Source organism: Leptodactylus fuscus, chromosome 3 (genome assembly GCF_031893055.1).
Source record: "Leptodactylus fuscus isolate aLepFus1 chromosome 3, aLepFus1.hap2, whole genome shotgun sequence".
Lineage (NCBI taxonomy): Eukaryota > Metazoa > Chordata > Amphibia > Anura > Leptodactylidae > Leptodactylus > Leptodactylus fuscus.
Window position 1 is genome coordinate 127,693,363 of NC_134267.1, and position 12,648 is coordinate 127,706,010.

Below are 12,648 nucleotides of genomic sequence, written 5' to 3' on the forward strand. Positions count from 1 at the left end.
ACCCATTTGTTAGCATAGCAGCTGTAGATCTGACCAATAGTGAGAACCAGCACTAGATATACTGATCAAAATGGTTAATATAGCGCTGGGACTGGTTAATATACCTCTGGGACTGCACAACCCCACAATGGTGTTCATCAGAGCCCCAGATAGTGGGGATGGACTTGGTGGCACTGCTGAGTAGAGCAATACAGGTCAGGAAACGCCAAACACAGCGCAGCGCAACTCACAGTAGAATCTGACACTGAGAACTCTTACCAGCAGGTGTCTTGGGTAGTGGTGCAGGTCCAAAGATTCAGAAAGTTGTGGCGGGTGATCAGCAGGTGGCAGCAGAGAGTAAAAACGTAGACGTAAGGTCCGGGTTGTCAACAAGAGAGCAATGTAGTACAGTGGGATATCCAAATGGTATGTCAGGCAGGCTGAGTTGGTAACAGGAGCGGTAGAGCAGTACAAAATGGTGTTAAGGAAGCAGAGGTCAAAAAGCAAGCTTGGGTCATAAACAGGAGCTGGCACAGTACAAAATCAGGAGGCAAAGGCAGGGTTAGAGGTCCAGGCAAGAGGGTCAGAACACAGGCAATCAGGACAGGAGGAACGCTTACTACCAGGACACGAGGTACAACTGAATAGCCAGTGGCAGTCCAGAGCCAGAGCCCTCCTTAAATAAGCTCCGGCCCGCCGCTAGGCCAAAAATTGGAAGTCCTCCATCCGGCTCAGGAGGCCTGCCTCCTGAGACCCGGAAGCTGGCGGCTCGGGAGCACTGGAGAGAGAGACTCAGCAACCTCCATACAACGCTGTGGAGGCTCCGGCCCTGCCTCTAGCACCATTATTTTTTACTGTTGGCCTTTATGTTAGTACCTAACTACTCTATATGGAGTACAGGTCAATATAATACATATATTACTGCATTGTGAGAAGTAATATAACCAGATTTATTCACAAATGATACAGGTGTATGAAATGGCAGCATGAATGTGAATGGCCATGAAATCCAAGATGCATGAGGCACCATGGTATGTTACTCTATTAAGGCAGTGCTCTGGCGGACACGTTGGCATTTCATATATCTGTATTTTGTTTAGTCAATCCAGAGAGATACAGGCAGCAATGCTTTATGAGATAGTTTGTAACAGTTCTTATGTTAGGGAAAAACCTTTTTCCTACTCTAAATATGCTGTAAGAATAAATCCTTTCTTGATGCACATCCTGACATTTCTAGAAGAAACTTGCTGACATCATTATGTCTGTACATATCAGATTGCCAACAAATTCTAACAAAATGGTCCAGACATTTCTATAAATATCTGGTCTGTGGCCACCTTTAGTATTATTTAACATTCTCACAGATATATTGCAATACTAAACCTTTTACAAACAAGTGTTATTATTATTATTATTATTATTATTATTATATCTAATTGAATGAAACAATGTTTCAGCCTCCATGTTATTGCATTATCTTGACTGTATAACCTGGGATCTGGCAATTGATTGTTTGTTGTTATAAGTATATAGTAATAAGCCTCTTCCCCCCTCCCTCCTGTAACTCTACCCCTATGTCCAGTTATAAATATGCAGCCTCTAGAAAGTGTTTTTAGATATATCTGAAGAAGGAGCTCAGAGGAAGCTTCGAAACGTCATATTCTGTCATCATTATGAGTTAGCCATTAAAAAAGGTATCACCTACTGAAGACTTGAAAAGTTTTTTTGTTTTTTTTCATGTTATAGTTGTGAGATATTTCTGGTATAACGTCAAGCTGCTGCATTGCAGTCCAACTTATCAAGCGTTATCTATAGTATTGGTAACTTTTTATGTTGTAGAGAGGTCTTTGGGCTCCTGGAGCTCCAGGGCGCGCCCCTATAGCTAGCCCCCTGTATCTGGTAGTGTTATTTGATGTTTTAATACATATGTTGGATTACTTAAATTTCTGTCTAAAATCCTGGGAACCTCCAAATCATCTTGTTGCTCTGAGTTTACTTCTCTCTATATTTATCTATATATATTTATATAAACACATCACTTGATGCCCTTCCTTATAATTCAGAGGTCCCCTTAATGCGACCCTCAGAATTATGTACTTGCTGGGCATAAAAGAAGTCATACAGAGACTGGGAACACTAATAAAAGTGACCATGACAACTTTTTCAACTGTTATTCATTTTTATTTCAGATCCATTCATGTTGGTGTGAGTCAGAACAGTCAAAGGAATGAAAATTCGGCTTTACTTTGCAGTGACGGCACTATGTGCTGTCCTGCTTTTATCTTCTATAGAGGCAGAAGGTAATACATTCATTTCTCATGTAGTGATTTAGTCATTAAGGTAATATGCTGTCATTTTCATATACTTCTTTTCTTCTACTTATTCCTTTTTCTTCTGTTTGTCTTTCTGTTTGTCCTTTCTTTGTCTTGTGTAAAATAATCCACTTTTCTTCCCAAAACCAAAATCAAGGACCTACTCATTTTAGAGCAATAGAAAAGGACTTGGCATTTGCTATCCCCCCAAATCAAGGCATATGGATTTTGAAGAAAGAGCTTGTGTAAGCATGAAGTTACTATATTACAGCCCTCCGGCACTGGCACACCTCTCCTGCTTGGCACTTGTGCAGTGTGAAACATTCACATATAATAAAATTTTTATACAATGTTTGTACATGTTGTAAATAATTATTATGTATGTATTTATATTTTATTCTAAAGTGTTAATGAACCTTGCCTTCTTACTTCTGTACATTAGACCACCTACAAATGTACTAGGGCTCATCACCCATTGGGCACTATGGGCAGTGTGGCTTAGTACATTACAATAGTGAGCAGTAAACTTAAGCTGGCTTCCCTATCAGTTACGGTAATATTTATTTAGAAATGAATATGATAACATGAACATATTAAATAATACAAAGACACTAAAGTATTACACAGTGAAGATTTATAATGAAGATACAGCAATTCCTACATTTACCTGGTCAATAGCCCAAGTTTGTATTCCTCCTTCAGCTATTTAAAGGGGAGCTGTCATATTGAAAGTGCAGACCGATCTTTATGTAGCAGGAGGAGCTGAGCACATTAATATGGAGCTTTGTGGCAAACAATTCACTACAACTTGTCATTTATTTGTTTAAATCTCTACTCATTCTTGTCTTAGGAGTCCAGTGGGCGGTCCTTGTCAGGGATTTATAGCTCTTTGTGTAAGCACAAAACCACAGAAGGAACAGAGGTTTAAATGAATAACTTACAAGTTGTATTGAAGTGCCTTCTGCCCTGTTACGGATTTCACTGTACTTTCAATGCGATAGGTTTCCTTTATCCCTTTAACTCTAAATTATTTACAGTAATAAGTTGTCCCTACATGGCCACATTTGACAAAAAAAATGTCATCTTGGTTTGCTTCTCTAGATCTGGATCTGAATACCATGGCTATAAAAGCTGGGTAGCATCCCAAGTCAAACCCCCCCCCCCCCTTCCCCACATACATACCCATCACCTAGGTAGAGGTGTAACATGAAACTTTTTGTCCCAGTGCAGTCTGTAACAGCACTCCTATGTATCATGTCCCATTTCTATACTGATTTCTTCTTATATGTCACCAGGCCTTTAGGGCGAGGGCCCAGATAGTATTTGGCACTCCTATAATGACACCTATAGCCCAGGTCACGCACCCCCAGCTATTCCAGATTGTTGGCATTTCAATAATGACTAGAATAACCTTATCTTTTTTTTGTAGTTTATTAGAACGGACTACATATCACGATATATCACAATTTCATTAGAATCCTAATTTACTGTCATACAAGCAGTAGTAATATTTTATCGCCACATTTTCGGTTGCTGACTTTAAACTTTTTATCAAACCTTACAGCCAAAGCCAAACAACTGTCTTCCACAAACTAGCCAAATGCAGCACATTACATTGCTTGCCCTTTATCTATTTCTAAAGTGAAAGAATGAGCTACAACCATTTTTGGCAGTGACTTTCAGGATACTGCTGATCTGTGTGGTTTCTTGGATGTGGTATGCGAATGATAATACATTAACACGACATAGAGCATATGTTTATAGGAAGAATATTCCTGGTATGCTGCATCAGACTGTATTAACAAATGTAGGATATGTGCAATGCATGCCTCCTTGTCTGGATCTGCACGGATTAGCATGCTGGATTTATATCTTATTATTTGTCAGTCAAGGCCATCTATTTACTAAGACTTTTCCTAAGGCCTCCTTCACACACACCATAATCTGTTTCATTATTTTGAACTTAATTTTTCCTTCATTACAAGTGTTTTTAGTGTTTTTTTTTATATTGTAATATATTTTTCTGGCCCTTTTCTAACCCTATAGCGGTATTTGGAAACAGAAGCCAGAAAAAAGTGAGAAAAACATGGCTAAAACACCTAACAAAACAAAATGTGGTATATGTAGACATGGCTTTACTATAGTAGCTAGCTGCGGGATGTTTGACCTAAATAAAATGCATGTATACCCTGTCTTGAAGCTATACGTAAGCGGGTGTGTCAGTTTATTTCCCCCTAAGGCATGTAATATTACTCCATAATAAGTACAGGATTAATCTCCTTTAGGATTAATTAGAGGCTACTACTAATTTTCTTAAGAAAGTGATTGCCAAAGATATAATTGAAAAGACTCTAGGCAAATTTAACTACTTTCTACTTCTAATTTACTTAGAGATCAGCCTATTAATTAATGAAGACTGTAATTACACGATTCTGTTGCTGCATGTATCTCATGTAATGTGATAGACAGTTGTGTCTTCTCAATATTATATAAGGCTATACTCATATATGGGATAGTATGGTAACATTATGCACCGCTTTAATATCACTGTACTCTAATATCCCGGTATCACCTGCTCACATATGTCATATATTCTCTTTTTGTCCTATGTCTTATATAATTCACTGTTTATACATGGCTAGAACCGAATTACATAGTACTACACCATGTTCAGTTCATTTAGAAAAATGGACAACCCAAGTGATTCGCCAGAAAATGTTCTTTTGGTCCTTTTTCCATCACTCACACCACTTTTTAAAGAAATGGCAGGGTGAGGAGAGGCATGGTCTTCACAACCCAACACATTTAACCAGAAAACTGGTAAAAGTTGCACCTAAAATTTCCTACAGCCCCTTGCTGGAGGAGATTTCAGTTTGTGTCACATGGGCATTAATACTTGCGGCACATTTGATGCCAATTTATGACTGGTATATACAACACCAGTCTTAATGAATGTGCCCCATTGTGTTTAATTTGTGTTGGCGATATAGTGACTACCATTGGCCTATTGTTTGCTTTCTTTCTTAGGCCCTGTTCTTATTTTCAGGTCAAGAGATTCTGCCCTATTCGTTTACTAAATGTTGTATTTATTATATGTGTGTATTAGACCTCTTGTTGTCATATATCAATCTTCATATCTCAAGTCTTATATACTGTTGGGTATCATTGTGAGCATTACAATGTGCCAAACGGTAATAACATTAAGGATTTCTATCTTCAAGTTATCTTAGTTGCTTAAGCTTTAAAGAAGCAAATATGAAAGTAAGTATTTACAGGTATTGAATAAAGTGTGTATACATACTTCATTTTCATTTCTTTTTTATAAATTCTGTATGCCATAACTGAGAACTCATGCAATATTGAATACTGTATGACTGTAACCAGTTTTTTTCTCCTTGTAATTCTGTATTTATGACTGCTGAAAATCTTGGGAGTCCTAAGTCTGGAAATGTCACCTAAAAAGGTCAAAACAATGCAGAGTAGTCACAGTTCATAATAATTTTTTACATTTTTTTGCTATGAAATGGACACTTACACATGCAAAGAATTGGGAATTACTGCCAAGTATATGCTATGTGATGGAGTTTTGTTATGACTGTATGAGGAATTGTATGCACAAACAATTCTATATGGGGAGAACTTAAAGCAAATCTTTGATCACAAGATTCAAATGCTGCTGTAAAGGCTGACAGTTTTTCAGATGCTAAGGATTTTTCCCCACAGTCAGCTTTTTCTTGGAATCCGGTCTTTTGGAGTTAACCAAGTTGGGCTGCTACTGTTCTCGGGCAGTTAAAGCCTAAGACATCTGCACAACAGGTCACATTGCTGTCCAGGTTGGTGCCACCTCTTTACCATGTACTGATACGTTTTTGAAGCATGCTCAGGTCAGTTCTGCCTGCCATTGCATTAAATTTGTCCTGAGCCGTTGCTACCGAAATAGTATTTTATAATGATATTCCTTAAATTAGTTTGCAAGCTTGAAATGCATATATATATATATATATATATATATATATATATATATATATATATATATTTAGGACTGATAGAAGCTTTTGCATGACTCCAACATAACAAACGTACAGCACCCCTAGAATTCCATAATACGATACTGCATGTAACTCTAATGAATAACTTCCTATGTTTAGAATGTTCTTAAAATGTAATTTATTAGATAGCAAAGATAAAATTATATGTATAAATATTCCATAGTATAACTGAAACAATTTTATACTTTTATAGTTTAAATGGTCCTCTGAGATTCTAATCCTTAGGATAGGTGATCAGTATCAAATTGGGGAGTCTGACCCCTGACACCCCACAGATCAACTGTTTGAAGAGACTGTATTATTTGGACACAGGCTATCTGTGACGGTCCTGGGTGTTGGACTTTCACTGATCAGATATTAGATAAATGAATTAGCTCCATAATTCATATATATTAATATTGCACAATGTCTTTTTCCATGTTCAAAGGGGTTTTCACTTTATGTAAAGTTAAAAAAACTGTAAAATTTCCAGATCTCTGCTTATTGTTATCAAATGAAAACTTCCTTGCTGAAGGGGTTGTCAATAAGATGATAAGCATCACTGGAAGTCCCATGACCACAACCCTAAGCAATCGCATAAATAGAGGTCCCTTGTTTCCATTTGAGGTCTATAGTCTGAGTTCTGTACTTGGCTATCCCCATAAGTCCCATAGGATTTGAAAGAAGTGACAGGGTACATGTTTGTCATTCCATTCAAATAGGAATTATCTGACTCCAAATATAAAAACTAGGGTCTCTAGTCACCGATAACAAACAGAAATACTGAAAACAGTGAGGAATAGCAATTCCATCCAAGTAGTAGCAGAGGTTTTAATTCTGCAATAAATAGGCTTTTGTACATAGACAACCATTTTAAAACATTCTTCAGCTAGGTGACTAGGGTATAACATTATGATACTACAGTCTCCTCAAATATAATTATGATCCTATACTAAGTAAAAAAAATCTTTTAAAATGTGGACACAAATAGTTCTTAATATGTATGTAAGAAATATATGATAGCTTTTCAAATAGTTATAATCCGTATATAGTAACATGACGTGTCTTTGGTCCAGCATGCAATCCCTATATCCCAATAATCTGTATTTCAGACTTATAAGTGGAAACCCAGAAATCAATTCCATAACAAGATAAAATGAAACACAGCAAAATACAAACAGTTCTCTAGTTATAGACTTCCAGACCTATAATAGACCTATCATAGATGCAACCAGTCACACGACTGTTATAAAGTAACGTAACGCTTCATACTGCAGACCCATTGCTTCTCTGCCTTCTCATTCATTCTCACATTGCACTGACTGTAGCCTTGGTTTATTATATGAGTGAATATCATTATAAAATAGGCACAAAAAGTCTGTATGTAATGCAATCTGTACATGGAGGCTTTTGTTCATTTTGGTGAGCTCAAGCAAATCATGATTTCATGTATATCGCATGATGCCATGAAATGTTCTAAATGCAGAGAACTCCTGTCATTTTTTAATGTCCGATCATACCTGTTATCAGCCATCTGATTTTTTTCCGTGTGCAGTTATGTGTGGGTTACCATGCCCTATCCACTGTGTGCTAAACAATGCTCATTCACATGCTGTGATTCCGTCTTGCCATCATTAACCAGTCTTTTGTGAAAATCCATACTTGCATTTTGATGTCAAAATGCTGTTTCTAGTATGGACCACCTGTCTACCTGTTATAGAAGAACAACACTCATTGCTTTAAATGGATCCTATGTCAGATAAACTCAGATAATTTGGCAAATTTTTTATGAGCAACTTCCCAACTGTTGTCCATAGGGTAGATATTCTTCCTGGAGTTTTTTATTGTCTTCAACTTCCAGGGAAATCACTAGCCGCAATGGAAATTCTGTAACCGGGTTCCCAAATATCAGACTCTATCTATAGCATTGGTCTCCTAGTATGGGGCAGAATTACCTTTTGGCACCCTTATGCATAGGGTCTTGGTACAAGTGCAACCACTGCATCCCCTATAGTTATACCACTGACCTCTTCCTGATAATCATTTAATGGAAGACTATACATTAAATGAATATTATTTGACACCATTTATTGAAATTATTATACAATATCTATGCAATGCATTTCATATACTATCATATAAAACCTTGACTTTAGGTCCATATATTGGATATCCCAATGATATTTGGTAAAGAAATGATGTATCAATATGGAAAAAGACTACAGACGTGTTCATTAAATCTTCCTTATATTGATAAACAAGAAAACTGAACATAGCAGAGATAGAAATTAGAGACATAGCATGGATGTATTAACAGTGCATTGCATCTATATTATGTTAGAGCATTTATGAGGTCATATCATTTATATATATTGTGGCATGATCTACACCAAGCATGTATTAAACAATCCTTGATAATCTTGGATAATGTGCGTTCACTTCTCATTATATTTCCTGCGAGTTTCCATGTTCCTTGGTGTGTTTTCTAATAATCTTGATCATACTTAATCATTCCAGAATGATTAAGCAACTCAAGATGTAAATGTCTGTGTTGTGCCTTGTAAGTTTTATTATCGTTGATGTCAGCTTGAATTGTTTCCGACTAAAGTCTGTTCTGGTGCTTTGTCAGCTTTCCATGTATATTGTAGCCTATCTCCGCCTTGTAATCTTTGGAGTGGCAGATGTTATTGCACCCATTGAGGTTGGCTTTAGTTGAGCAGGAATACTCTGTCTCTTCAAAGCATCAAACAATAAGATGGAAGGAAATTTAGGATTCTTCTTCCTATAATAAGATGGGTGCAATAACATGTGCTTAATGGACTGTTCACTAATATTATCCTATCTACCTTTTCTTACAGTCGGGCCTCCTACTGATCTAAATTTTGAAATAGTAAATGAGAATACTGTCCGAATGTCATGGCAAAGGCCAGAGGAGAGGATAAGAGGGTACAAGATCACCATTGTCCCAACAATCGGTAAGCTACGCGCACCTTACTACTCTGTAGAGTCTTTGATATTCATACAGTGAAGCCTTGGAATGAGTAACCATGGGTTTTAGCAGTTGTATATCATTTATGCAGCTAAGCTTCCCTAAGCTCTTGTTCTGTTAAACATACAGCTCTCCATGCTTTTCTTGCCTTATATGAGCCTGACAACGACTTGCCAAATATTATGTTGCTAGATTACAGAAGAGTGATATAATTCAGTGTCTCTAATATTATGCTGATAAGGAATGGCATGTTTATTTCAAGTGGCAAAGTGGAAGTGTTTATAGGAAACTGTCAGTAGGGCTAATTTTATTAGTGGTCATATATTAAGATCCTGTCCTAGGAGATAATACTTCTGTAAACTGACATTTATAAGTGTAAAAGGTCAATAATGGACATTATATCCCCAAATACTATTACTAGCTAGTAGACAGCAACTAAGTTGCTATAGAGGACATTGACAAGGGAAAGCAATGGATGATACCTAAAACAGATAAATCGGCATATAATTAATGGGACTTTAGTCATGGCTACAGTAATTTTCATAATCCAGTGTATATGTTCAACACAGAGACCCACAGTAGTGCGGGTGATATTGGCCTTTATCTTCTTTCCTAGCTATACTCCTTCTTTTTAGTACACATATCACATAGTAGCATAGTATCATGAAGCTCTAGGGCCACAATGCAACATCTGTAATAGGGATATCTAACCACCTTGTGCAGTTTGTAAGAGAAGATGCAGACAATTTTGAAGTGAGTAGAAAAAAATATCAATAAGTGCTCCTCAAATTCAGTTTATTTGCTACATTTTGCTATAATGGTTGACAAGGTACCACTAACCTGTAATATGTGGGGACCTCTCCATCTGCCCCTCTTCGAACTTTGCTGTGCTTTTATACTTTTGACATTTTTTGATCAGCGACCATTCACATACCAAACACAAAAATATTTCAGAAATGAGCAGCTTATGATAATGAAGTAACATAGTCTCTAATGTTAAACAGAGTTCTGAGTAAGAGGCTCTGGTTTTTTTAAATAAATGTCTTAAATATACTTTCTTTAATGCTTACCAGATGGACCTGCAAAAGAATTGGATCTTCCAGCTTCCGCAACCCAAACTGTACTAACAGAACTTATACCAGATGTTGAGTATGTTGTCACAATACTTTCATATGATGAATCGGAGGAAAGTTTACCTGTGTTTGGCCAACTTACAAGTAAGTACTCAGCTGAGATTCATCATCCAAGTGATTACAAATGTACAACGCGAGCACATTCACAGATGGCACTACACAATCGATATGGAATGTATTGTTTTATGCCATTATTGGAACCACCTTAATAAGCTTTAAATACAGCTTTCTTGCTTTCTGCTGTAATGGAGAAAAGTTGCTGGATCCTACCAGCACAGCGAGGCTTACAGTCATGTGTTTCTGGATGTTAGATCACATGGATTTAAACAGGTTCTTTGAAAGTGTACACCATATATTTCTTGTTAAATAGGGATTTTATAAAAATATATAACTTAAAAATGTGACCTTTTTGCCACCCTGCCTTCATAAAAGTAGCTATTTTTTCCTTAATTTCCTTATTATGAAGTTCAACTGATGTCATTGATACCAAAGTGTTTAAGCCAAAAACTATGTGTAGTTCATAAAGGGAGAGAAAGTATAAGGGTCAATTCACACGGAGGAAAATGGTGAGGAATTTGGTGTGGAATTTCAACACTGAAAAACAAAGCCTCCCATTGATTTCAATGGGTTCCTTTTTCTTTTCTTTATTCTTATGTAGATTGTGAGCCCCACATAGAGCTCACAATGTACATTTTTCCCTATCAGTATGTCTTTTTGGAATATGGGATGGAAATCCATGCAAACACGGGGAGAACATACAAACTCCTTGCAGATGGTTTTTTGCCCTTGGCAGGATTTGAACACCAGGACTCCAGCACTGCAAGGCTGCAGTGCTAACCACTGAGCCACCGTGTGGCCCCCTGGGTTCCTTTTTCTGTTAGCGGAAAAAAAAAGCTAGCAGAATCCATTGAAGTCAATGGGAGGCTTTTTCTTCAGTGCTGAAATTCCACACCAAATTCCTCACCATTTTCCTCCATGTGAAAGAATCCTAAGGTTAAGACCCCAGGTTGACAGAAAGTCCAAAGAGTTTTTTTCTGCAGACTTTTTTGCTTCAATTATAATTAGCAAACCGCCATTGTTCCTATAAGTATGATCGACTTGCTGCGATTCCCAAAAACATGACGGTTTAGGAAATGACAGAATTTCTGCTGTGCATATTTTTCTCTAATGAGTGGATGAGATTTGCTAGAATCCCATCCATTTTGCATGGACTGTAAAACACTGCGTTTTTTGATGCAGCATTTCCACCATGGTCAAACCACAGCATTTATGACTTGTGGAGCCCTGGCCTAAGGCTAAGGGTCAATGCACACAGAGTTTTTGGACACTGATTTTGACGCTGAACCCTCCTTAAAATCAGCCTCCAAAAAAAGCCTCCCAATAGAACTTTAGCGGAAAAAGGAACCCAATGAAGTCAATGGGAGGCTTTTTTTCCACATGGATTCTTATGCAGATTCAGCGTCAAAATCAGCACCAAAAAGTTCTATGTGAATGGACCCTAAGTCCCCATGTAGTGGAAAGGCTGCTTTTTTTGTTTAATTGTTTTGAGCCAAAATCAAGTGGAAAGGAATGGGAAATATACAGGAAACACTTTCATTTCCCTACTGCTCAATTCACTCCTGGCTTTGGCTAAAAAGAAAAAAAAACAACACAGAAAAATCTGCAATAAAAAAGTTGTGTTTCCGCAACATGGGCCTTTTCCTAAGACTGGATCCAGCATATTTCCTTAAAAGCTGTTGTCCCAAAAAACACATGCATTGAGTTGGTTTTTGCTGTGGCATACCTGCAGGAATTGCTGCAGCTTTCGGCCTTTGCATTGAAAATTTTTAAAACCTTCAGTCCAGATAACTTTGTGCTATAAATATTAGCTGCCGCATGTGGAAATCTCATCCTCAGTGCTGCTATTATACATTGCAGTGGGTTTAACACAAGTGATTTTGTGGTAGCAAACCCATTGCGAATATAGCCCATGTACCCATATTAGGGATAAATTCATACATAGCATAATTGTTGAAGAATTGTCTCCAACTGTTCAATATCACTATATGGAAGGAAATTATTATAGCAGGGTACCCATATAGATGTATTTAGCATATACAGATCCATGGGGAAACTCACAATCCAACTATTTGTATGACTGCTAGCAGAAAAAGAAACCCATTGAAGTCAATGGGAGGCTTTTTTTCAGTGCTGAAAATCCACACCAA

General features: G+C 37.3%; 1 protein-coding gene across 1 annotated transcript in view; it reads left to right on the forward strand.

The window, feature by feature from the left end:
* Positions 1–12,648, forward strand: part of COL12A1 (collagen type XII alpha 1 chain) — a 124,026-nt gene that overhangs the window by 4,961 nt on the left and 106,417 nt on the right. Inside the window, exons 2-4 of the mRNA XM_075268312.1 lie at positions 2,169–2,279; positions 9,178–9,294; positions 10,382–10,525. Of these exons, the coding sequence (XP_075124413.1) occupies positions 2,207–2,279; positions 9,178–9,294; positions 10,382–10,525 (334 nt within the window). The 5' untranslated portion in view covers positions 2,169–2,206. The remainder of the gene's footprint in view (positions 1–2,168; positions 2,280–9,177; positions 9,295–10,381; positions 10,526–12,648) is intronic.